The sequence below is a fragment of the Heteronotia binoei genome, chromosome 1, assembly GCF_032191835.1.
Source record: "Heteronotia binoei isolate CCM8104 ecotype False Entrance Well chromosome 1, APGP_CSIRO_Hbin_v1, whole genome shotgun sequence".
NCBI classification, from domain to species: domain Eukaryota; kingdom Metazoa; phylum Chordata; class Lepidosauria; order Squamata; family Gekkonidae; genus Heteronotia; species Heteronotia binoei.
Window position 1 is genome coordinate 70,088,814 of NC_083223.1, and position 27,864 is coordinate 70,116,677.

Below are 27,864 nucleotides of genomic sequence, written 5' to 3' on the forward strand. Positions count from 1 at the left end.
TAGATGTTCCTACCCCACGGCTTTAAGCATTTATATAGCAGCCTAGCAAATCTTAGGCTCAAATTGTTAGAGATTAAGTGCTTGTTCAGAAGCGTTGGAGGAAATTATCAGTAGTGCTGCATTGTATTTAAAAAATCTCACATGGAAGATTTTAACATAGATGTTGCCTATTAAAATGAAAAGACAGTTCTGCTTTAAAATCAACAGCAAGAAAAAGTCCTGAGCCTTCAATGTTCTGTGTAACTGAGAATTTTCTGAAACCATGAAAGTAACAGGCACAGCTGCTGCTGCATCCAGCTTATCATTAAGTATTTTATGGGCCACTTCATCATGTGACATTGGCACTGTTCTCATGAAAGCCTGCTTGCCAGTCCATCGGTCTGAGTGATGAGAAGGAAAAGTATTGATTTCCTCAGGAAACAGTAGGTTCTGTCACAGAACAACACTTACCTCTGTGGTGGTCATTTTCTGGTGTGGTTTGCACTGGTTTTAAAATATTCTGAGTACCATGTCTCCAGCATAAATAACTGATTTTGTCCCACAGCTGATCTTTAAGTATACACGTCACTGAAATGTTGATTATTTTTAAATATTAAAGCAAGCTTCCAGTTTAAACCTCTCCACATAGATTTTAAGCCGAATTTTATAAAACTAGCCTAGCAAAACAAGTTGATATGAACTGCCATTTTCCCTCGGTCTGAAATTTTACCAGTACCATTTCCAGATGTTTTTACAAAAATCTTGCATGAGATAGTATGTAATCTTTGAGAAATGTCTGCACACAAGCTTTCATAAACCTTTATTCTGTCTTTAGAATTTGGAATGATGGGAGATCATACAATTAAAAGTCAGCGACCTCGATCTGTTCATGAGAAAAGGGTCCCTCAGGAACAAGCTGATGCTGCTAAATTTATGGCACAAACTGGTAATACATTAGTTACATTTTTCTACTTACTGTGTTTAATTTTAGCAAAGCCACTGCATGTCTCCATAATCTTTTGCTGCATATTTGTCAGTTTTCTAAGCTGATACTTTTTTTAAGCCATTTCTTCTTATTTTTTTTACCACCAGTTAAAGTCCATAAATAAAGTAGCTGTGAATTAGATATTGTATAATACCAAGCATTGTGAATTGTGAATACTAAATGAATCTGAGGTTCTTCAATATAAAAGTATATTTTCTTTAATATGAAAAAAAAATTTAATGTAAATATGTAAGTAAAGCTACACAAAGTCACACATCCTAGTTTAGAAGGGTATTAAATTTTGCATATGTCACGAAGTATATGGTTGAATCTAGTGCAAGGCCCTTGTGAAGATCACAGAAGGATTGCCATTCTTCCCAGCTGCCTTTTCCTCCCCCCACCAGCAGCCAATTTGCAACTTTGGGAAAGTTTATTTCTGGAGTTGCAGGATCTGCAAGGTTAGAATGGGAGGATGCAACACTGTGGGGAGGGGGCAAAACTGCTCCCTTCTTCCTCTTCCATCAGCAGAACTCCACACACTAGAGGCAGGAGGAGACAATTTTGACCTCTTCCCCCTCCCCATTGAAGCCTCTTGTCCTTGTGGCTGTTACGCCATATGGGTTCCACAAGTTTAGGATTAAATTTTCCTTGGGTAAAAAAAAATGATTGCTGGAGGGTGGGGGGAGGAGAATTCTTTGCAGATCACCAACCATCAGCACTTTTCTCTGACAGATCATGGGATCCATCTGATTAATTTGTTTCATAATAGATGCAAAGGAAACACTTTATAATGTTGATATATAAATAGAAGAAAGTAAAACTAGAAATCCTAGTTAAATCTTGTCTCCTAAGAAATGCTTTACTTCTTCCTCATCCCCCTTGCTATCCAGCTAGGGAGTTGTTTTCAGTGAGTGATGGCTTCAGCAGTGGAACTTGCTGGCATTCATCTTTGTTGGATCAATTGGAGAGTTTAGCACCCTCCATCCCTTCCTCCACACCTCCCTTTTGTATAGCCTTTCCAGATTGCCTGCCATGGCAGACGATCTCCCTGCCACAACGCCTGGCCCCTACATCCACTCTTTGCTCAAGCATGACCAATGGGAAGCAATGTCACTTCTGACTGTGCCTGGAAGTGATGTCATAATGCTCGAGGAATTCCCCAAATCTCTATGGTTTTTACCATAGAAACCTGAAAAATCCTAGAGCATTGTGATATAACTTCTGATGCATATGAAAGTGACATCATGCCATATTGCATTTGCTACCTGCCAACTCTACTTTTGTACAGTTCGTTGTTTGAAAGATTAGAGAGCATAAGGTGTTCCCTAGTTCCTGTTTTCTTTTTTTCTTAATATATCCAATAGGTCAGAGATAACCTACTAAAAAAAAATTAAAATGTCATTCCTCAGCTTTGATAAGGTTGTCATTTTTGCCTTCTTAAAAAGTAGAGCTGAACAAATCTACACTTAATCATCCTGATCCAGCCATGGAGATATTGCACTGCAGTCACAGACTGCATTCAGAGATTCCTGTGGATTTGCATCTGAGGTAATCAGTGTATCTCCCATTTGTACCACAAAATGCAGAAAGATATGTTCATTTTCACCACTTTGCTTTGCAGATGGGAAGATGCACCCATACCTAATATCTTGATATACAATCTGAAATTATTTTTCAGTCAAGGATTTTAGTCCTGTTCTATTTATTCATATTCATTCATAATGACATTATTTAGGAGTAAATCAGCACAATTATAAAACCTTATTGCTCTGTCTTTCTAACTAGTTGTTCCATAGTCTTCCATGAAGTAAGTGTAAGTACCGTGGAGTAAGTGTAATGAAAAACAAAGTCAAGGAATAAAATCTGCATCAAACTACACTATGTTGCCACATTGACAAGACCCAAAATCTTAGGACAGTCCCTTTTACTGTATTCTAAGAGAAGGGTGAGCTCCCAGAAAGATTTAAGCAACAACTATATGTGCTAGTTCATATGCCAGCCATACCTCCATGTGTTCTTGAAGCACATTGCCACATAAGTGCCAGTTACCATAAGAAGCCATATCTTCTGCTGTCCAGAATTGTGATACGACTGATGACAAAAACTCACAAATTCAGATTATCAGGGAATAACTTGAATAGCCCAGTGTCTGAACTCACTGTCTGTTTATGGCACACATAATGGCATTCTGTGTATCCAGGATCATGTTATTCCATACACTGCAGATATTAAACAACCAAAGAATACCTGCATATGTTCATCACAGTGCTTATAGACTGCTGTTAGGAAATGAACTATGGTTGCATGTAGTTACAACGTATGTTAACTTTTCTAATTGTGGACACAGCATATTCCTACACAATATAATAAGCTCACACAAAATATCACATAAAAGTTCAGCACAAAACTCCTGGCATTTGGGACATTTGCCTGCCAAGTGCTGGCAACTCATGAAGCTGGGTGTGTGCATGGGGGGGTGGAAGTGAAAAGATTGATGTCATGAAATGCTATGATGTTACTTCCAGCTCTGTATCCAGAAGTTACATCACAGCATCTCATGATGCTCTAGGAATTCACCAAATGCTACTTTATGTTAAAAGCCATAGAAATTTGGGAAATTCCTGAAATGTTACATGGCATTGCCTTACCCACTAGTTTTTCTCCCATTGCTCCATTGAAAGAAGGTGGGAGCTGTGGATGGAAGGTTGCCTGCTATGGCAGGCCTCCCCCTCACAATTTGGGTTATAATCTGGGAAACTACACAGCTAAAATTCACTGTACGAACATGAGATCAGCTTGATCCCATGCTACAGAGACATGCACACAGATGTGGGTGATCACTTGAAACATTCCCATGGAATTGGCATATTCCTTCTTATTTGATGTAGTTTCTATGGAGAAGATTCATGTGAATTTTAACAGCTTCACCCATTTATACATGAATCCAAGCACAAAGAGAAAATAGCATACTGAAAGCACTTCTGTGATCTAGGGTGGGGACCTCAGCAGTGTTCCCTATAAACTGAGTTACCGTGAGGTAGCTCACAGATTTTTAGCCTCCAGCTCACACATTTTTGTCTTAGCTTAGGAAAAATGGCCCTGGAGCACAATAATTTATGCAGTAGCTCACAACTTTAATGCCAGCAGCTCACAAAGTAGTCTTCTCTGCAGCTTAGAGGGAACACTGGTCCCCAGTTTTTCTGAGCCTGTAGGCGCCTTTAGAATTCTGTCACAGGGTGGTGGATGCCATCACAAAATGGCGGCCATCAAGACAGAGCCAGCCACCAAATGCCAGGGAGCAAGTTATGCATAACTCTGTAACTCTTTAGCCTCTGCATAACAGAATGCCTTTTAATCCACAGAGCTGATCAGATTTCTAGTAGCCAAAAGAACTTCTGCTGGGGAAAAAGTCCCACCTGACCTTGCCTGTTTTCTAGAAACTCTTGGCTGGCACCCATGGGCATCATGCTAGGGACCTCTGCTCTAGGGCGTACATATGAAGGGGGCCTAAACTCACATTCAGAATAATAACTGGACTGAAAACTCTGAGACTGATTCCCCATTAGCCTTGTTCTGGTCTCACGCTTCTCTTCTCCGTGGCATTTCCATCCAATTTCTCACAAGCTGCTGTGAGGCTGCAACCCGCCCCGCCTCTTTCCCACAGCAAGCAGAAATTGGTTTTCAGAGGATCTTGCTTGCCACAGGAAAGTGGTAGGGCGAGTCATAGCCTCATGGAAGCTTGTGCAAAATCAGATGGAAGCGCCATGGAGAAGAGGAGCTTGAGACCGGGACAAGGCTAGTTGGGAATCGGTCTCAGACTTTTCAGCCCAGTTATCATAAGGACTTTTAAGACCCATTGATTTCAAACAAAGAGGTATATATGTGCTTAAATCTCTTTCAGTGAAATCAAGTTATATATAACTTTAGCTTGATCTGTGTCCCAATGGAGTCACTAAATAATACATAAAATTTAAAAATCTTTAGTGAAACCTCTTTTCTATCACTGCTGGACCTTGCTGCTCAGGCAATTTGAGGATGTTTATGCTATCAGCTTCTTGTGCTTTTAGTATGCTTCTTAGTTCCAAGGAATTATCGTAAAAATGTGGCATAGTCTGCTTTAGCTGTCCTCTTATGTGAGTTCTCTTATATGTAACACTAACTATGCTTAGTGTGACACATTTACTTTGGTTCTTAGAAAACTGCATTTTAACTGACCCTGCCTTTATTTTAAAGACTGTGGTTATGGGGAGGAAAGGGCAGGGAAGTGGGCATTTAAATTCCCACTCCTGTTTTATTTCAGAATCTTGATTTGAAATCAAGCTTTTATCTGCTTTTTCAGACTGAACACACTTTCCTAATACTGAGGAAACAATGTATAGCTTGCATATTGTAGGATTATTCATTTTATGAAATATTCTGATTTTTTTCAACATAGTTACTAACATCCATCTCTCTTTTCTCATTTTTTGTACTGATCACCATGTATGTGGCTCATTGTGCAGCTTTTCTTTTTTTGTGTGATAAAATTAATGTTGTATCTCCTTCAGTAGAATAATTAGGATCTTCTAACATGCATCATAGATTTACCTGTACACTAGAAAATTAGTAAGATTAATAAACATGGTTTTTGGGAAATTATGTTCATTTGTATCTGTGACTTGAAATTATTTCTGAGTTATTTTCTTTTATGTATTAAAAATTAATAAAAGGTTTTAGAAAACTGCTTCTGTTTCTTTTCAAACAATTATTTATGAGAAATGGTCGGAAATGTTTGGAATACTGAATTAGCACTAGTACCATTGACCTCACTCCCCCTACAAATTCCAGAAATGCGTGTGTGTGTGAGTGAGTGAGTGAGAGAGATGTGCACATATCCAAATATTATGAACAAGCAATTTTTATGCTGCACTCACACACCCATTTATGAGTGAATTATGCCAGTGAAAACCTCAAACACCCCAAATCCTCTCATGAAGGCTGTACCCTTTATTTTAATGGAAATTTGAGTGACAGTTTTATGCAAGCATTATTTTGTACATTGCACCCTCCACTTCAGTGAGTGACGAAACCCTTGCTGAAGGGGGTGCTCAGTATGTTCATTCAGGCAAAGTGAAGTAAGCACATGGAAGGGTGAGAGGGTAATCTTTTTGCTCATGCAGAGAGAGAGAGAGATTTAAGTTCATTGCTTTTTGAAACAGTCATCTTCCAACATCATGTGTCTTGTTTCCCTTCCAGTAGATGATTAGCTGGGTAGTAAGTAAAACATATTATTGGCTCATCACTAAACCACAACTGTGTTGCATGACAAAGGGAACAGATGATCCCATCACCAGAATGATCCCACAGTTTACTGTAAACAGGATGTTATGTTCATTAGCCCTAAGACAGCAAATGCCTGCAGCATGATTACTTATTTTTTCTGTAGTCATCATTCATGCCTCCTGAGATTATTGTCTCTTTAGGTGATATGGATTATAGAATCATAATGGAGGTAAGTGTTACATAAATTTGTGAGCCACTTTACTCAGTAAATCTTGTTTTGGCTACTTTTCTTTTTAAATACTCCATTTATTTATTGCCTGATTTGTTTTACAGAGCAGTGGCAGGTAATTAGTTTTAAAAGTCCATAATTAAATAAAATATAGTTCTATGCAAAAGAAAATAACATCCTGCTACAGACACAATTTTGATTACTACATGCTAACATTTCTTGTGTTGCCTACAAAATATCCAGGTACTACTGAGTCTTGAACATACTGATCTCTTTACACATTAACCATGTAATCCTAAATAAGTCTGCTCAGAGTCATTCTGAAGTCTACTTAATGGGTTTTACTCCCAGGGAAGTGTTCTTAGCATTGCATTGTATGGCTGCTGTCAAACTCCTAGTTTACTTGGATATAAATCCCATTAAAGTCATGGAATTAGTCCTGGTGACCTATAATGCAATTTTGAACATTCTGTATGTTGTAAAACAGTGTCAGCCATCTCTGTATGCATTTGTAAAATGGACTTGATACAGTAAAAAAAGGTGTTCTTAATGGATCTTATTTTTTTACAGAACAAGGGAGAAAGTTAGTCTCATATGGTGCAGGTATATATAGGGTTCTACAGCAAGCCTATAGAACATTTGCTTTGGAGTAAGCCCAGGTGAACACTATGGGAATTGCTTCTGAGTTAAAATGTGTGGTTTGGGGCTGCAGGCAATGTAAATCCCTACCATGCAGGACTTTAAGAAGTTAAGTTGGAATCTTGTTCAAAAAGAGATCAGTGTGTAATGTATTTTCTTGCAGCACAACTTTTGCAGCTGCAGAATTTTTTTTATACAATAAAATGTATTCCCAGAAGTGTGTCCATGGTAGTCTGTTTTACCCATCCCAACAGGAAATTGTGACACCTTGAAGTTTAATGATCAATTTGGCCTGAGATTTCAATTAAAACTGTTGTAAATGCCAAAGGTACCTTTCCCAAAGGGAAATATTGATACAGTTGTATAATTGTATTAATATTCATTTCCTTTTTTTGGTTTTGTGGTTTTATGAATGCCTACCTGTAAGAAAAACTGCAGTAAGTGTTTTATGTGCAGCAGTTTGACCAAAGTCCAGAATAACACCCGCCCCCCCCCCCCAAATCCTGCAGTATGGCAAATTGACAACATAACAATGTAACTTAGAACCACAATGTGTGGGAAGAATTTTATACGTATCCTTAACATCAGTGTGTTGAAATGGTAATGATGAATAGTAAAATGTTCCAAACTGAAAACAGCACATTTCCAAAAGATTGTGTGGTCCTAGTTGAGAACTTCACCTGTGTTGTTCACCTTTGCATGAAAGATGCAGAGTTCCTTCCCTTTCTGCTCCAGAACAAAGATTACATCATACATGCCACGACCACCTAATGTAGAGATATGAACTCCCTCCCTTTTCCATGGGAAGGGGAATATGCATGCCCCACCACTACATTTTCACCTGAGTAAGTATCTGACCTAGGTGATGGAGTCAGGTAAACTTTCCAGGTATAGTATGAAATGTTATGACAAAATTTAAAGCATATTTAATTATATATAATCTTACCCACTCCTTCTGAATAGATACAACTGAAGGAACCCACTTATGACTTAATCATATCCTCCACTGAACATACCATGTCCTTCAATCCTGAGCTCCCTGCCTACTCCCATGTGTACATAGAGTTCCCTATGCAAATGAAGAAAATAGGGAGGTCCTTTGTAGCCAAAGCAGCTCTCTTTGCGCACATTATTGTTCGCAGAAATTACCGCAGCAGAAAACAACTTTCTCTGGGTGAGATGAAGAGTTAGGGAAAGAAGATGGCAAATTGGTCTTTAAACCATCTACTGTTCTTTTGAGTCACCATAATATGTGAGTGATCCAACCTGTGTATAATAATGTTAATATGAAAAATATAGACAAACATATTTACTCATCTGAAGTTTAAGCATTATGTACAAATAGTTAGAAAAAATCAGTGTATTTATTCATCACATGTAAAGGAGGGTGAGGCTCCTGTACTTTTAATCACTGAGCATAGGAGGGACTTTCAGAATTCTGCAGAGTGCCTTATTGCCTTATTCTGCAGAGTATACAACTGTGTCCTCCTTTGCATATGATCAAACTATTCATCAGTGGTTGCAATAGCCAGTTCTTTGAAAAAAATCACTAAGGTATTATATATCTTTTCTCTAATAATAAAATAGTAAACCCCACGCCTGACAGTGAAAGTTTCAGGCATTGTAATATATTACTACTGAATACTTGGATTTTAAAGTCAGTGCATTGTCACTTGGTCTTTGTAGGATAAATGATCATCCACATTCAGTATATAGAGCTGTTTTACATAATGAGGTACAAATTGAGCACAGGTTTGACTTTTGGAACCCATTTGGCATTTCCTTTAAACTACATTTACAAAGGCAAAAGCAAGCATCAGCCATGTAAAGTGTTGAAGAAAACTACCATAAAAACCTTATTACGAACACTAATGTAGATTGCACCATGGCAAGTTCTTTTGCATACAGTTAATAGAAAGCAGGCAGTACTGTTAAGGCATTCAGGTTTATGAAAAGAATAATACAAGTGCATATACTCACACCTTCCAACATTTCACAGATGAACAAAAAGACACTCTTCTATAATGCTCATAATGCCCTTAATCATAAGCTAGTGTGCACATGCACATACACACTATTTTATGGATGGCTCTTCACCCATTTTATGCTGTGTGAATTTACTCTGCCAAAGCCTATCTTACTCTCACTGAATGTTCCCATTTTCCTTAAAAAAACAAAAAAGAAAGAAAATCTATAAGCGTTTAATGCAGTGTTTATCTCACAGTTGGACTCACTGATTGCAACATATTTAGCAACATTTGGTACCTTGACCAAAGAATTTGAGTGAGAGGTGATGAAGCAGTACACTGGCATTTTGACAACCAAGTAAGAATTAATAGCATTGCCTCAGGTGTGGTCAAATGATATACAGCGCAGTCCTAAGCACTCTTCTGAGTCCATTAACTTCAATTGACCAAGAAGGGCACAACTCTGCTTAGAATTATATATTTAGGCAAAATGAAGTTGTATTATAGAAACTGACATATTTTATGCTCATAATGTTTAAAGTGAACTTGCCATCTGTAGCATGTGCAATCCAGACTGTCCACTAGATGATGCCTTTGTGTCCGTAATGCCTGTCCAATAGCAAATATTCACAAATGATTTGATTTCTGCCTTTAAAAAAAACACCTCTTTCCTGTAAGTTATTAACAGTAACATTTGAAGCAGTTACTCCTCTCTAAACGTGTTGATGTTAATGGGTTTAGAAGGGTATAACTTTGCTTATGATTGCACTGTCACCCAAACTTTAGATACCATAAAAGTAACAGAACATAGCCAGTGCTTTGAGAATAAAGAACATTTTTAAAAAGGGTCAGAATACTCAGTGCTAAAATGCATTGATAATATAGCAATCCAGTTAGGAATATATTTGAGGAGACAATAAAAATTAAATTTGTTTGTTATTCATTCTGAATTTTTCATACAGTTGTATAAATTGGTAATTACTTGACAACTCCCCACTGAAGACACTGGTAGCTGTAGAATATTTACAAGATCAAACAACTGATTAACTTGCACGTTTTTGCCATTATTTCCCTGCCCCCTCCCAACTTTAACCCATCCAAGGATATCAAGAGGGTAGTAAAATAGTATTGACATATTGGAAGTGCAGTGTACATCAGGAACTTGTATATTAAAAGGACTCTTGGGGATCTTCTGCACATAAAAACTCAAGGCACTTTCCCTCTTAGTGATGATCCATTGCCAGGGTTAGTGGCTAGGTTTTGCTGCCAAATCAATATTATCTTTAAAAAAACCCCAGTGCTTTACTTTCCCCCTGAGTTATGACTAACAATCATTCACCTAGATGAGAGAAAGAGCTGCACTCAGGTATACTTTTGAGATGATATGAGTAAGGAAGAGCATGAACCAGGAAAATAGATGCTTGCTTTGGTTCGTGGTTCATTTGGGTTGTGGTTTGTGGGGCCATATGCACTACAAACCTTAACAAGCTTCCATGTAGGGTCGACTAGGGCTCTGCTGGGCAGCCTGGTTCAAACCAGACTGCCAAACAGAGCTCACAAATCATTTCAGCAATCCCTTGGAAGCAAGTGGGGGGGGGAGCAAAAAGGACAGCTGAAATGGCTTGCATCTTTTTCAGCCTAACAGCTGCCGGGTGCACCAGCCTCACTGTTAGGAGGGAATGGATGCAATCTGTTTCAGCAGTCCCTCTCACTCCCCTCTGCTGCCCATCATGAACCCCCATGAACCTCCAAAAAAACATGTGGAGGGCTATAGGAGGGTCAGAGATAGGGATAGGCATGAACCTTGGTTTGTGTACCACAACCTGATGATTTCCATTACAAATTTAGGGTCATGGGGAGGTTCATGCCCATCCTAGTAGAGACTTGTGATCAGTGTACCCAGCAATTGAGTCAAACTCTTCTCTGGATATCCCCATCAATAACTATTTGCTATAGTGTGACTAAATTTTGGGAGAACAGAACAGAAAACTGGAAACTGGTGGTTAGAAAGATGAATGAGTAGATGGAGTCCAGTTTCTACAACACAGAGATGGGGGTGGGGGGAGGGGAGAAACAGGACTGACTTTTGCTTCTTTCCTGTTATCTGTCTTTATCTAATAATGTCAAAAGGGGGCCCTGGAGATCTTCAAGAGACCATAACCTGCAGTATGGATGAGATACATTTCTACTACTCAAAAGTGCTGAAGAAGCAGAGAAGGAAAAATGACTCCTTTCTTTGTGTTTCTGTATAATATTAGAAACCATCCCTTAGTAACAGAAGCAGAAATAAAAACTGAACTTCTTCAGTGTTTACCTAGTGTTCTGTGAAACAGTACAAGGATGCTCTTGTGTATGAAGTGCATGGTAGGATCAGAAAGGTTCATCTGTTAAATGATCAGAGTGTTTCTCAATGAAAACAAAGCGATTAAGAGGAGTTTAAAGAAGAAAGACACCTGAGACTTTCTAAAAAACCCAAGATTTTTGCTGCCAACCACTCTGCTTTCATTTTGATGTGATAATTATGATTCTGAAACATTCATTTGTCCTGCCATCCAAAAAACATTTTTATGTTGGTGTAGGGTCTAGGAAGAACTAGTATTCCAGGATCAACAAAGGACAATAAACTAAAATGGTATATGCCGGCATCTGATTACATTTCTTTATTTTTAATGCCACATATTATATGATTTTATTCTTTTGAAGTGTGCTTATTTTCCGTTTACTGCATATTTTCTCATAGGTGCTTTATTTCAGTAAGCTCTTCTTTTTAAAAAAAACTAGTGTCATTATTTATTTTCTAAACAATTCTTGCATGCTATTAAATACTTTAATACAAAACTGTATTAATTCTCATTGCTGTATTCATGTTTGTTTATTGTCTTGGATACAGGTGAATCTGGTGTTGAAGAGTGGGCCCAGTGGAGTACATGTTCAGTTACTTGTGGTCAAGGGTCGCAGGTGCGAACCAGAACTTGTGTATCACCTTACGGGACACACTGCAGCGGCCCTTTAAGAGAATCAAGGGTTTGCAATAACACTGCCCTCTGTCCAGGTAGTGTTAGCAGCCAATAAATGAAATTGTGGATGTTTTTGAACTGTTTGATTCTTTCATTTGAAACACTAGTATTTAAAGATGTGGCTAGCACAACAGACAATTTGATTAGAATAAGTGAGTGCAATTATCATTCATCTGTTACATCTTTTTTCTGTATTATTGCTTTTAGAACTGTCAGTGAGCTGTAAGAGGATATTTTCTATTGTGAACTCCAGAAATTTAAAGAAAATATCTCATGTATCACTCATGTCACTGTTATTTTGACAGTGCCTTTCTTCATTTTATCTCTTCCTTTATCTCTACTGGTTTTCATGACCAGCAATCTGATGCTGAGGAGATTTGAACAGAGAAAGCCCTTGGGCATCTCTGTTTCATGTTGAGATAAGTGACCTGTAAACTATCATTATCTTGGAAATCTGAAGATGGGTGAAATTCACAATTCACTATAATTAGTTACACGGCACTTGTATGGCTAAAACACCCTAGAATTCTTTCACTGGAGAAAAGTGTGGTTTGTAGTGGATAATACTTCTGAATCTGCCATTCATAATATGAGCAAAACTTATTCTTAGGCCAATTCACATTCACAATGCTGAGTAGCAACTTGAAAAAAATGTCCACGTTGGCTCCAATTAAAGGTAAGGTGGTTGTGTGAAGTCCTTCACCAGATGCTGATGTCTTAGAGCACTGTGTCAGCTGAGTATTTGGAGGAATGAGGGGCCACTTGCCTGTTTTCTAGGAGTGGAGTTCATAAATTGCATTTCTGTTTTTGTGATGGTATGAAGCAGCCTTATACCAAGTCAGACAATTACTCCATCTAGCTCACTATTTTCAACCATGGAGGAAGATCTTTCCCATTTCCTGCTGCTTGCAGTTCCTTATCTGGAAAGGCCAGGAACTGAACTTGTCAGCCAATCGTGCTCTGAGGTGTGGCCTCTCAGAGCTGTTTCCCCCCCCTCAAACATATACATTTAAATGGTGTGGCCAACCAGATGGTTATAGCACTTCCATCTTAAAAGCAGTAGTGGATACTTTTACACGTATAGCCACACCAACTAGTGGTCTCATACTGTACCTTCCCTTAGGAAGGAATGATTGCCAAGGAATATAGATGTCCATTTCTCTTCCTTCAGCTTCCACAGGATTATGATACTGGAAAAACAGAAACAATTGTGGTTGGTGCAGATGCAATGCTCTCCTAAGAAATAAGCAGTCAACCCAGGGAAGATGTGCTGATGCTCTCAGCTTTTCTCTCTCAAGGGCAAATGTACATCCTTCCCTCTTTAACTAGGGTTAAGAGAAATGTCAACACAGTTCTTAGCCATAAATAGGTTGCCTGCACATGGATGTTCTGCTGTCATTTTCTGTACGTCCATATACTTGAAGGACTACTTCCTCCAATATAGTCCAGCCAATCAGTAGTCTGCCTCATAAACCCTGCTTTTTGTGCCCCTGCCTTCAGTGGAGAGGGGTGTGTGTGTGTGTGTTTTAAACACTGGGTTTTAATGTATGAAGGAGCCCTGTAGCGCAGAGTGGTAAAGCTGCAGTACTGCGGTCTGAACTCTCTGCTCATGACCTGAGTTCCATTCTGGTGGAAGCTGGATTCAGGTAGCCGGCTCAAGGTTGACTCAGCCTTCCATCCTTCCGAGATTGGTAAAATGAGTACCCAGCTTGCTGGGGGGAAAGTGTAGATGACTGGAGAAGTCAATGGCAAACCACCCCGTAAAAAGTCTGCCGTGAAAACGTTGTGATGCAACGTTACCCCAGAGTCGGAAACGACTGGTGCTTGCACAGGGGACCTTTCCTTTAATGTATGACTTCTACAGTTTTGTTTTATTGTGCTATTTTGTAAGCCAACTCAGGCAGGTTTCCCAGGAGAGATGGCATGAAAAATTCATAAATAAATAATCCCTATGAAAGTGTCCTCCAGTTGTTCGCTTTCCAAGGTTTCTTCGTGCTTTGCTCAGATATTTTCTGAAATATTGCAGTCTAAGCTGGTTTTTCTACTGCATGGATGGGAAAATGCAGTTTCACTGCTGCCATCTCTTCATGGTTGCCATTCCCTCCCCCTGCCACCAGTGGGCTTTTTGCTAGCTTGATAGTTGCTATATTGCTGTAGCATTATAACATTGTTTAATGTAACAACTACTGCTTTTTTTTTAAAGCCTGTAGAAAACTCTCCAGTGATGAGGGAAAAGGGCTACAAAGGGATGACCTTTGCAAGTGTGGAGGAAGCTTCTGTGTGGATGCTCTGTTGTCACTGCAAATTTCAAAGGCAATGAACCCACAACAGAGGAGTGTTACTGTGTGAATGCAGCCATAACTAACAATAACTAAGGGACCTGTTTACCCAGGATCTGAGACTGCTGTTTAATGCTAAGATCAGATCCTGGTTTTTAAACAGGAATCTTGGTTACCATTAGAGAGCCCCGTGGTGCAGAGTGTTAAAGCTGCAGTACTGCAGTCCTAAGCTCCGCTCATGATGACCTGAGTTCTGCCGTGAAAACGTTGTGAAAGCAACGTCACCCCAGAGTCGGAAACAACTGGTGCTTGCACAGGGGACCTTTCCTTTCCTTTTTCCTTGGTTACCATTAGGGTAGGAGAAGAACTTCATTCATATGAGTGGGGTAAGCTGGAGGAAATCTATATTCCTGAAGCTCCTGATCTCTTAAACATTGCCCTCCAAAGGCAGAACTGACTGCAGCTGAGCATAATATTTAAAATGGAATATTTTATCTAAGTAAGCAACTAGCTTTCTTAAAAATTACTATCCATAGCTGATGGTGTTATGTAGGGATGTTTTTCTTATGCTTGCATATGTTCTGTTCAGCACTGAATCCAAAATCTGCTGTAGAAAAAATGACTTTAAAACTTCAGCATTTTATTTTTAGTGCTGAAATTTGGGATGGAAAATTAAAATGCATTTACCAATTATCCCCAAGAGGCTTCAAAAGAAAAAATTGTTTTTAGAATTCCAGTAGCTGAAAAATCAAGATTTATTCCTGGTACAGATTTCTTTTATTTCTCCATAGCCTTCTGGTCCCTCTTTTTTTGTGTTTTGCTCCTACTGTGCAGTTTTATCCCATATTAGTCTACTCTAAGTCATTCAAGATTATGCAGAATAAATGTCATCAAATTTATATCACTTTGTCACTTTCATATAATGTACTTTTAACATAACTTTTTTTTATTTTCTTCCATAGACTTTGGATTCCCTGTTGTCAGAGAATTCATGCTTCCTTCTATAAATGAGGTTCAGCCCAAGCAAGATGCTGGGAGTCCACATATGGAGCTCCCATTTTTTTAAAACGTTCAGTGAACAGAAGTGTGGTGGCCTAATTCAAATTGACACTGTGTGTTTGGGGAGGGAGGATAAGCCCTCCCCCATGCCATTTCCCTGTTATAAAACAGACCGCAGGATGCCACTACTTGCTTTTTTGAGGCAAACACATGGATACCCATAACAGCACCCACACATTTGCCTCAGGGGGGGCAAATATCAACCCCTCAAAGCAGTTTTAGATAAGGCAAATTGTCTGAGAGAGAGGCCTAAATCTACATTCCTTTGTACTATGGTCCCAATCTGAACTGGGCATCTGTCCCTAGTAACTGTTTTGTTTTGTTTTTTTAAAGTTTTGTGCTCCAAATGTGGAAATTTTAATACTTGATCCATTTTGTTCTGAGCACTTCACATACAAGTACAGAACAGAGTACAATCAGCTATTGCTGCATCTTCAGTTTAGGAGCTGCTGCCGTTAAACAGTGCTGGGACCACGGAAGTTAACAATCAGGAAATGACAGAAAAGATACTCTCCGTGTTACAAAACAATATCAAAATATAATTACAATACTTTCCATTCACAACATAATATTACAATGTAACAAATTCAGTGACAAATACCATCCAAAGCACACAACTACACTACTGTCCATAAGATGATATCAGGTTCTTTCCAAACAGTATAGTCCAATGATGCAAAACCAGTCCGTTCTCGTTTCGGATCCTTATGATCCTTCCTCTGGGACCGTCTTATTAATTTTGAATGTGGTAATCTGATGGTGCCTTATTTCTTTACTATACACTGTTTTCCAGGCTTTCTCTAATTTATTTCATTACTAGAACGCTACTGTTTCATTTCATTTCATTTCATTGAAATGCTGTAAGATGGAGAAAGAACAGTAATGTTCTAGTAATGAAATAAATTAGAGAAAGCCTGGAAAACATAGTAATGAAATAAGGCACCATCAGACTCCTGCCTTCAAAATTAGTAAGACAGTCCCAGAGGAAGGATCATAAGGATCCAAAATGAGAATGGACTGGTTTTACATCGTCGGACTGTACTGTTTGGAAAGAACCTGATATCATCTTATGGACAGTAGCGAAGTTGTGTGCTTTGGATGGTATTTGTCACTGAATTTGATACTGAAATTTACATTGTAATACTATGTTGTGAATGGAAAGTATTGTAATTATATTTTGATATTGTTTTGTAACACGGAGAGTATCTTTTCTGTCATTTCCTGATAGGAGTTGCTGCAGCACTTTTTGTGTCGAACTTTGAAGACAGATCTCAACATGTCTTGCACAGGATTCAGGAGTTCCTTCATCAAATGTAATTCAGTGCATCATCATAACTGAGTCGTTGCCAACTGAATAATTTGAGCATGTCACAGAGTAAACAATATTAATTAATTTATTTACCTATTATTTACATAATTTATATCCCTCCTTTCTCTCCAATGGAGACTTGAAGTGGCTTATTACTGTCCTCCATATTATCATTACAGCAACCTTGGAAGATAGGCTAGGCTTACAGCATGTGTGACTGACCCAGGATCATCCAGCAAGCTTCCATAGGAGAGTGGGGATTTGAACCCGAGACTCCCTGATCCTCTAACCACTATCCCACACTGAATAATTAACATGCATTGGCCAAGTGCTTCTTGGAAGAAGGATTGATGTTACTCTTTAAAATTTTCAGAATGAAGCAATCTTTTGCAAAGCTCTTTTATTTTAATCTACATCAGTGTTCCAGGTAACTGCTACGAATGTGTAGCTCAAAAAAAGAAAGAAAGATCCAGGTGGACAGCCATGTTTATCTGAAGCAGCAGAACGCATTTTGAGTCCAGTGGCACCGTTAAAACCAACAAAATTTTATTGAGGGTGTGAGCTTTTGCGTGCACGCACAGTTCCTCAGACACATGCCAGACATATGTGTCTGAGGAAGTGTGTGCGCACACAAAAGTTTACATCTTGAATGTTGGTCTTAAAGGTGCCACTGGACCAAAGTTTGTTCTGCAGGTGTAAAAAAATGGTGATATTTGGAACTGGATATCAGGGAACTGAAAAAAAAATATAACTGTTCCTTGTTTCCTGGATTCCAAATACCAGTTTGGTATTCGAATCTGTGGTTGTTGTTGTTGTTGTTTTGAGGGGGGTGGGGTTCTGGATTTTTTGTTCCATTATTCTCTGTTGGAAATCTTTCTCAGGGCAGGAGTGACTGTTTTTAAAGCTACTGACACCAAACTGCAGTCGAGCTGCTGGTTCCTGTCCTTTAAAGTAATCCCCAAATTTCAAGTAAATTGGACAAAGAGGCCCAGTTCTGTGGATCCCTGAACAAGATGCCCATAGCCATCCCAACATGAGAATCCATTCCAGTGTGCAACCTGAGAATTGCCTGAGTCAAAATGAATAGGAATTTTGCTGCAAGTCTAGCAAATGTAAAATTAGAGAATCCAGACAATGCAACTGAAGAATGTACAACTGCAAAACCCAAGTATTTGCACCAATGTACAACCTGAGAATTGTCTAAGCAAAATCAAATAGGAACACTGCTCTAAGCCAACTAAATGTAAAATTCAAGGAATCCAGTCAATATGTAACTTGAATAGCTACAGCAACATCAAACCAAAGAATCTGCAGCGAAAAAGCAAAGTGGATACAAAGCTACTGAAGCAAGGAATACAACTGTGCAAAGCCAACAAAGACAATTTAATAGTGCATTATCTAAGACAAATCAACTTTGGAAGTTTTTACCAAACTTGGAAAGACACAGACACTCTAGAAAAAAAGAGCAAAATCCTGCTTGCCTTCAAATGCTGGCTCCCAATACTCCTGGTTAATCCCAAATACTTCTAGGATTTTTTGGGGACTCATTTACTATTATTTCAGAAAATTCTAGATACCAATCAGAGACCAAAATATATCTGAAGAATATTGATAATGTAATTTGGGGGTATATATCAGTTTAGATATATTCAAACGCATATTCCTAGTAACTACTGTGCTCAGAAATCTCACTGCTGCATAAACTATATAGTATTTATTGTTCTTTTCAGAGATTTTCCTTCAACAGCTAAAATCATGCTTTGCCTCTGTCAGACGACATGGGTTATGCATAGAAAATAATTTCATTGAAAGATTATGATGGATAAACTCCAAGAAAATGAGGACAGAATCCTACATTCTCCCATTGTTTGATGGTTTTCTATTTATTTCCATATTATCAGCTCAGGACTACTTATATAATTAAAAAGATGGATGAATCAATACAGAATGTGATAATCCTGTCCTCACATCCACCTCTGGATTTACCTGAATCCTGCATTTTGGATAAAACATGTAACTGACATATACCAACGTTGAGTCAATGTGAACAGGGCCAATAGCACATGATCTTGCTAATTCATTTAGTAATCATATTTATAAAATAACTGTTTACTCATGTTCAGTTGAGCGGCTCCAGGGCGCAGAGTGGTAAAGCAGCAGTACTGCTGTACTGTGGTCTGAACTTTCTGCTCGCGACCTGAGCTCGATTCTGGCAGAAGCTGGATTCAGGTAGCTGACCCAAGGTTGATTCAGCCTTCCATCCTTCCGAGGTTGATAAAATGAGTATCCAGCTTGCTGGGGGGGAAGTGTAGATGACGGGAAGGCAATGGCAAGCCACCCCGTAAAAAGTCTGCCTTGGAAACATTGTGAAAGCAACATCACCCCAGAGTCGGAAACGACTGGTACTTGCACAGGGGACCTTTCCTTTTCCTCATGTTCAATTGAAAAAAAAAATTATAAAAGACTTATCTATCCGTATGGCAGGGTCTGACAGTATTTTGTATATAATATACCCCTGATATTGTGCCTGCTATTGTTAGGTTATGCTTCTTTTAATAGACAATATTAATAATTATGGGTCAAATGACACAAAAGAAGAGAAGACTTGCTGGGGTCAAATGTTTCATCATAATTAGTAAAGATACCTGATACAAACCAAAGTGGGTTAGACATTTTTATTTCTTGCTTCTCACTGAAATCATTTTTATTTCTTGCTTCTCACTGAAATCATAATCCTGTGTCTGAGAAGAAACTGGTGGGGCTCACATAACTGAATATTGCATTGAATCATAGAATCACAGAGTTGGAAGGGGCTATACAGGCCATCTACTTCAACCCCCTACTCAATGCAGGATCAGTCTGGAACATCCCTGAAAAGTGTTTGCCAACTGCTGCTGCTTAAACACTGCTGGTGAGGGAGGGCACACCACTTCCCCGGGTACCTGATTCCACTGTTGAACAACTCTCACTTTAAAAGAGTTCCCCCCCTCCCCAATATCCAGTCAGTACTTTTCTAAATTTAAACCCATTATTGTGAGTTCTAGTTTCTGCTGCCAACAGGAACAGTTCCCTGCCCTCCTCTAAGTGGCAGCCCTTCAAATACACACACATGCACACATAAAATCCCTAAGCTAATGTAATGAAGACCATGATCTTCTCCATGGCAACTAATTTTCTGTGCAAAGAGAATTTTTATTTTTTTTGTTGAGGATTATTTAGTAATGTCAATACCTATGTCTGGTCTTAACTTAAGTGATAGAGCCCAGGGATACATTTACTATCTTGGTGTTTAACTTTCTCTCTCACTATTTATTTCAGTGGGACTTAGGCAAGTATAACATTATTTTGATTGTGTCCATTGCTTAAACAAAGATGCTAATAGTGTGTGAATTAGCACAGACATATACATATAACCCATAATGCTGTTTGTAGTTGATTTATCAATTTAAATTAGATTTTTAGGATGTATAGTAAGCTGAAACTAAATCAGATCACACCAAAGAGTCATGCATAGAATACTTATCAAAGCCATACATAAAAATGTCATTGCCATAGGCTTTTCTTTATCCCATGATCCCCCATAATTTTCTTAGTCAACACTGGGCTCAGATCAGTAATTCTGTATTTGTTTTGTCATACATATGGTAAAGAACTTAGTTTATTCTTAGTTTAGTGCAGTCAATGACCATATTCAAGCATACAAGAAGATAAAACATAATATATTAGCTAAAAGTATGATGTCGTTAAGAATACATGGATCATATTTCACAAATAAAATACACTAGTGATAATATTTCAAAAATAAAAATACATATTAATCTCAAAAATTTAAACTCTAAACATAAGAGAAGACCTAATAAACATCTATTGTTTGCTGGACACTTTGATAACTTAGGCACAAAACTTAGCTGTTACCTTAGAGATGGCTGGAATTTCATCTATGAATAGTTTCTCCAAAATGCCCTGTCCATTAGCCCTGCTAGCCCATCCAAAAAAGGAAAGATTGTCTTATCTCTAATTACTTTATTAAAAGGACAGCAGATGAAGAGATGTTCCTATGTCTCCACCTCACCAAGTCACTAGCATTTCCATCATAGAGATAGTGGTTTCCTGCATAATCATTTAATGGTAAAGAACTGGAAGAGTCAATAGGCTATTAATGTGAATGGTCACTTCTTGTCTCATGACCAGCCATCCAACTGTGTATTTACCACACAGGCATTGATGTGATCTAAAATTTCCACAAATTGGAGGATTTCAATCCATGGAAGCTCAATTTCCCCTTCTCCCTCCCACTGCAGCTGAATATATCCCCTGAAATCCTGCTCCTTGGGAACTGGGGAACCTTATGAGTTTCTGGAGGGGTGTGTGAAGATTCACATGGGGGAGAGTTGATGGAAATGCATGCAAAAATGTTAAGCAGTCCAAAGTTCCTTTATGTGACATGAAATTGACCTCACAATGGCTATACTGAATAAGTATTTGTACAAAAATTATACCCATGGAACTTTGTAAACAGTGGAGTCATCATTTTAGTGGAAGAAGTTGAATTTTCCCCACCTTCCCTTTCTGGCTGTAGATCTGATGTTTTTAGTTGTATGAAAGGAGCACCCTGTGCACAGAAGTGTTTTGGATAACACAGAGACCTCTAGATTGCCTTGAAGGACTGTGATTCTGTCCATATTTCTGTCAATACTTACAAGTGTTGCAAGTTCAATTGACTGTTTGTATGCACATTAGGTAAGTTGCAGACTACAGTCAGCATGGAGTTCCATTCATGGTTAGCGTTGGAGACAGTATGAGGGCAAACTATATGCGTCACCAGAGATCAATGATTAAGATTTCTTTCTTTCTTTAGTGAAGCAGCTGAAGGAAGTAGCACAGCACACAGTGCTATAGGAAAATCTAGAAACAAAGCCCATGCAATATCTTTAAGTAAGACCAGCCAAAATAACACAACACACGGTATGCAATGTATGCACTGTGGGAAAATAAGCACAACACAACATGCAGCTTTGCTGTGAACCAACGTGGCCACCTCGCTTCATTGGTTCTAGAGGAAGTGGCAGCGGGGCAATTTAAATCACAATAATGCCACAGAAGCTTTAAAGGGCTTACCTTTCCTCTTCTTGTAGCTCTGAACTGATTCTGAACTGAAGTGATTCTCCTGTTCTGCAGTTGCAGTGGTTAAAAACAAAACCTGCAAAGAAGGTCTTGATTACAGATCAGTCTCATCATATCTAGTTCTGCCCTTAATCTCCTAAACACCTAAAGTTTCATTAATTACTATTTTTGAACAATATGTTGTTTTTTCACCTCATCTCTGATGCTGGCTAAGTAATTTCTTTTACAATTTTACTATGTTTGTTTTGAACCCTCTTGAGTAGTCATGTTCTTTTTCTTGTTAAAGCCTCTTTGCTTTATTACAGTACATGGAGTTTGGGAGGAATGGTCACCTTGGAGTTTGTGCTCATTCACTTGTGGTCGAGGCCAAAGAACTAGAACAAGGTCATGTATACCTCCTCAGTATGGGGGACGATCATGTGATGGACCTGAAACACAACATAAGCCTTGCAATATTGCTCTTTGTCCTGGTGAGCATATACATGCATATATATATATATAATATATAGAACAACTGTTTGTTGCTTACTTGGGTGGGGTCAGTGTAATTCCTTTGTGCTCTCCTTTGTTTCCTTGTGTGTGTGTGTGCGTGTGCACCCATTCATCTTAAAATCTACAAGAAAAGGGGTATGATTGTGATATTCTGAGAGCGTGAATAGGGATGGTGCTATGCTGTGTAAGGTATCTGATTACTACCCCTAACATTTAAAAGTGGGAGTGGCAAAACTGCACACATAGTGCTTTGTGCTCATTTTGTTTCAAAGCCCCGTTTTATGTCCCACAAAAAGGCATTTTTCAAATAAGTATGATATCCTAAAGCAGCCTGTGACATGACTTGGGAAGGGAGGGGGTGCTGTTGTACAAAAATGAATCCTGTCCACTAAGGCTAAAATATAGGTATCAGTTATATAAATAAAAACCCAACCGTGGTGGCAGTTCTGAGGATTTTCATTCATTGGCTTGCAAAGGATTGGCTCACACTGTCTCTGCCGTGCCATTGGCTGATTCTGCTCTTATCACCCACCACCAGCCCCATCAGGCAATGCATAAGCCCACTGACCTTCAAGGGAGACAGTTCTCTGCTGACAGGGGGCTTACTGATCAGCATGGCCTCTCCTCAGGGCCTGTTGTAGGAAGTCCAGGACAGTCTGTCTGAGAGCAGGCAAGGAGGTGTGAGGGTGCAAAACAGAGGAAAGATTTGTGGTGCCTTGCCCCCTCCCCCAGGTAATGGGCCTGTGTTCATGAGAAAACAGTAGGGTTCCTTCTCTTCAACTGAGGCAAAAGGAATGTTCATTCACAGCAGGGAGGGGCCTTTTCCACCTGCCAATACTCTTCACTCTTTCTATTCCAATTAGGCTGCGGTGGGCTCATATGACAGAATGGACTCTGAGGGAGAGGCCTTTCCTCCTTGGAAAACACTGTTGCCAATCTCCAGGTGAGGGCTGGAGATCACTCAGAGTTACAACTGCTCTCCAGATGGCAGAAATCAGCTCCCCTTGAGGTGCGGGGGAGTGAATGCCTTCACTTGGGTGGGAAGACACAAGGCTGGGGAGAGCACTCATACAAAGGCCTTTAGTGGTACCTTTCCACATTGGTCAGAAATTCCTAAACCCTCTGAGGGAGGCCTTCCTCCTGGAAAACCACTGTTGCCAATCTCCAGGTGAGGGCTGTAGAAGCTGACTGGGTGATTTCAAACCAGCCTAACCTGCCTCACGGGGTTGTTGTTGTTCAGATCAAAGGGGGGAGAGGAGAGGAGAATGCTGTAAAATGATGGCTGATGACTCCTCCCTATTAAACAGTCTGTCAGAGATAGACAGTTGGTCTGAAAGGTCTCACTACAGGTCTCTGAGGCAGAACTCATTGGGCCCAGTGCTGACTACGGCTGCCAGTTCCAGGTTGGTGAGAAATTCCTGGAGATTCGATGGTGGAGTTTGAGGAGGGCATAGGAGTTAGGGCTTCAGTGGGGTCTGCTGCATCCAGGTGCTTGCTGTGGAAGCTGACTGACTGATTTCAGACCAATCACAGACTTCCAGCCTAACCTGCCTCACAGGGTTGTTGTTCAGATCACATGGGGGGGGGGAGAATGATGTAAACTGCTTTGGTTCCCCCCCACACTGTGAAGAATGACTAATTTTCCTATATAGAGACTGCAGGGAGGGCAAAGGAGATGGAAAGCTGAAGTCAGAGGGGCAGATAAAGGAAAAGAGATAGGGTTGCCAACTCAATCTTAGGAAATTCCTGGAGATTTAAGGGGCTGGGCCTGGAAAGGGCAGTGTTTGAGGAGGGGTGGGACCTCAGAGAGGTACAATGCCATAGACTCCAAATCAACAATTTCCTCCTGGTAACCACTGCTGCCAATCTCCAGGTGAGGGCTGGAGATCACTCAGAATTGCAACTGCTCTCCAGATGCCAGAGGTCAGCCCACCTTGAGGTGGGGGGGCGGTGAATGCCTTCACTTGGGTGGGTGGGAAGAACGCAAGGGTGGCAGACACTTGCCCAGAGGCCTTCAGTGGTACCTTTCCATGTTCATGGGAAATTCCTGGAGATTCTGTGGTGGGTTTTGAGGAGGGCATAGGAGTTAGGGCTTCAGAGTTGGGTCTGCTGGACCCAGGTCCTTGCTGTGGAAACTGACTGACTGATTTCAGACCAGTCACAAACTTCCAACCTAACCTGATCAAAGGGGGCAGAAGAAAATTATATAAGCTGCTTTGGTTTCCCACCCTCCACTGTGGAGAAAGACAGCCTATATAGAAGCTGCAGGGAGGAGGAAGGAGATGCAAAGCTGAAATCAGAGGGGCAGATAAAGGGAAGGAGATAGATTGCCAATTCCAGGTTAGGGAATTTCTGGATATTTAAGGGGTGGGGCTTAAGGAGGGGTGGAACCTCAGACAAGTACAATGCCATTTCATCCTAGGGAACCATTGGAGATCACTCAGATTTACAACTGCTCTCTAGATAGCAGAGATAAGCTCCCCTTGAAGTGGGGGGAAGTTAAAGCCTTCACTTGGGTGGGTGGGAAGACAGCAAGGGTGATAGGCACTTGCCCAGAGCCTCCTTCTAGAGCCTGTTGTATTTTTTTTCACAACAGGCCTTACTCCTAGTAGAGATATAGATATAGCTTGCCAAATGGCAACTGAAGTATCATGCATATATGTTGAACAGCAATGGATGTTTTCAATCTTTCCAAAGAGAGTGAAGAACAGAGGAATAGAGAAATGGAAGAGTATGTCCTGAATAAACACAATTAAAAAAAAATCGTATGAGTTACAAGAGCTTGGATGTTAGCAGTTGTGGAACTTTTTTCATCTACCCTTTCCTCTGAGACCAGCCTGATGCTTGGAGTGGCAGGTACTCCATGAACAAAATTAAACTGAGCATGAAGGAATACTGTAAAGGGGGTGTGTGTGTCAAGCAACCTTGCCAATGCTTCCCTTTTGTTTACAATGATACAACAAACTCTTATCAGTGGGATGAAGAAAGGTGAACAATGTTGCCTAATTCTCCCTCTCCATAGCAACTCCCACCTGTAGAACTTTGAGCATCTGCTTTTTTGTAGGTCTCAGGCTGCTGGGAGAAGGGAAGATGGGAAAGATGAATAGCTTCAAGCATTTATTTGTTCACAGTCTGTAAGATCCAAGTTGAGATTTGATGAGTATGTGTAAAACATAGGAGACTATGTGGTATAAAATGAACTGTAAAAATCTTCCTTCTGAATAACTATTTGTTCCTTCTTTCTGAAGATCAGTTTATTGTACATACCATGCCAGTGCAGGTATTCCATAAACCTGTTTAATTTATATAGAATACATTAGAACATGAGACCTGGTTACTGAGACAAAAGCCATTCTGTTCATGATGTTGTACTACCATTGAGCCAGTATGATGGCTACGGGAATATAATCCTTTAAGGAAGGACTCTATTGGCTACTCCAGAGTATAGCTGAACAAGAAGGATAATTGCATTCAAATGTATATGACAGCCTGTGTGTCGCCTATTGTGGGAATACTAATCAGAATCTCTGTTGTTCAACTTTTGTCACTCCAGTGATGTTTCTCCAAAACCAAATGAATGTTTTAAAGTGCTTTGCTTTTAATAATGTGCTCTAAGTATCTCTTCAGTAGGACAACAATCACCAGTAGTGGATTTAAAACAATAAAAAATTAATAAAGTATCTGAGCCATTTAACTGGTATAGTGGAAAGATGCACAGGTCAAGTGCACACAATAGACTTCATTGGTTGATATTAAGTAACCATAGTGCAGTACATTATCTGAGAAATATTGGATGACTTCATAATCTCTCATTTCAACCAATTTCACAATGCCTAATCATGTTTCATAAACACAAATCAGAGACTATAATTATTGTTTGGCCTGCCCTGCTCTTAACATCATAGTACAGTGGATCTGAAATAAGAATTGAAACATAACTCTTTTTTTTTTGTTGCCTTTATGGAAGGCTACAACATAAGCAGGTTCTGTCCATGTCCATATTTGGGAAGTGAGAATTCTTCAGTTTTCAACGGAATCAGAATATTGTCCTCCTTCTCTCTAGTTTTCAATTGATAGGCATTGTTTTGAGACAATCTGATGAACTGTGTGTACCTGCATTCAGATAGTCAAGTGATTTTATATGTGTTGTTTTTCAGTTGTTTTAAGACACAGCTACAGTTCCATGGATGATAGTTGAAGTTAAATATATAAATATATATATATGTGTGTGATTATGTGTCTCCCACAAGCTCCTTCAACATGTAAATAACCCTTCCATTTATCTAAATACCTGATTGTTTGACCATGTTGTATGTCTCCTAAGCTGTTAAATAAATGGAGAAGGTATTATATTAGATGGACAAAAGGTAATTGCTGTTGATCTGTGTGTAAACGTACAATGTTAATCCACAGCCATGATTTTAATGATTCATTTGTTGTATCTGTTTCTTTCTGTTATCCTGCTGTCTCCTCTCTATCAGAAACATTTTAATCATTTCTTTTCCCCCTAACATAATCTAATTTTTTCTTACAGTTCCATGGTGCAATCCTAAACATATAGGCTTGGACCCAACTAGACAACTCCACAGGGACAAGAATTTATGTTCATAGGGTACAATATCCCCCCTCCCATTGCAGCTCAAAATGCCCTCCAAATCTTTTTTTTGAGGAGAGGGAACAAGATGTTGAGGGCCATAGGAAAGTGAAGGTGGGAGAATCATGTTATTTGAGCAAAATCCTTATGCCTGTGGACGCATTAGTCTGGATCCAACCCATTACTTGGAAGTAAGTTCAAACATTTTTAGGGCAGTGCACTGTGGTAAGAGTACAACCTAAGTCCACATTAATAAACACAGAATACATTATAACAGTAATTACTTAACTGGCTCAATTATCATCTGATTTATAGATCCTAGCCTTTACTGTTGTAGAAAGCAGTTCTGCTTAAGGAAGGGAGGGGTTTTTTGGGGGGGGGGCGTGATTTCTCCCTATTGTCCTGCAGTAGCCTGCTATGCTCCTGAATTTCCACTCCTAATAGTTGTGGGAACAGCATGGGGATGAAGCAGGTTGGGAAGTTCCCTTCCATGGCTTATTCCCTTTAAGAAAACCTTTAAGAAATCCCTGAGGTAGCCTGATGGATAGGCTCTAACTGAACCCTTAGGCTCCTGTACTTCATGGCAATTGTCCTGCCTGGCTGTACAGTTCATCATCAGTAGGAATGCTTTTAGGTACTAGTGGCAATGATAGAACTTCTAAGTGAGATGCTAAAAATCAATAATGGTCAACTTTCTTCTCAGGAAAACTGCCACAAATTAAGCCTTAGGTATCAGATACTGCCATTCTAGTGTGTGCTGTATTGAATATAAACATCGGGATGGTTTAATTTCCCACTTTCAGTGTTTTCTCAGTTCCCAGTTGCTCCTTTGAGGGTTGTTCATCCATAGAAAATTGCGTGCCCAGACCTGCAATGGAGCAGGTAATACCCCCAAGGGCCAATTAGGGTCAGGAAAACAGCTCAGGGGC

The 27,864-nt window shown here is 39.5% G+C and overlaps 1 protein-coding gene across 4 annotated transcripts in view; it reads left to right on the plus strand.

The window, feature by feature from the left end:
• Window positions 1-27,864, plus strand: part of ADGRB3 (adhesion G protein-coupled receptor B3) — a 730,220-nt gene that overhangs the window by 246,760 nt on the left and 455,596 nt on the right. For 3 of the 4 annotated variants that reach the window (XM_060235460.1, XM_060235469.1, XM_060235479.1), the window contains exons 3-5: window positions 815-925; window positions 11,952-12,113; window positions 22,155-22,319. In XM_060235460.1, the coding sequence (XP_060091443.1) occupies window positions 815-925; window positions 11,952-12,113; window positions 22,155-22,319 (438 nt within the window). The remainder of the gene's footprint in view (window positions 1-814; window positions 926-11,951; window positions 12,114-22,154; window positions 22,320-27,864) is intronic. The other variant, XM_060235486.1, reaches the window with a different exon arrangement.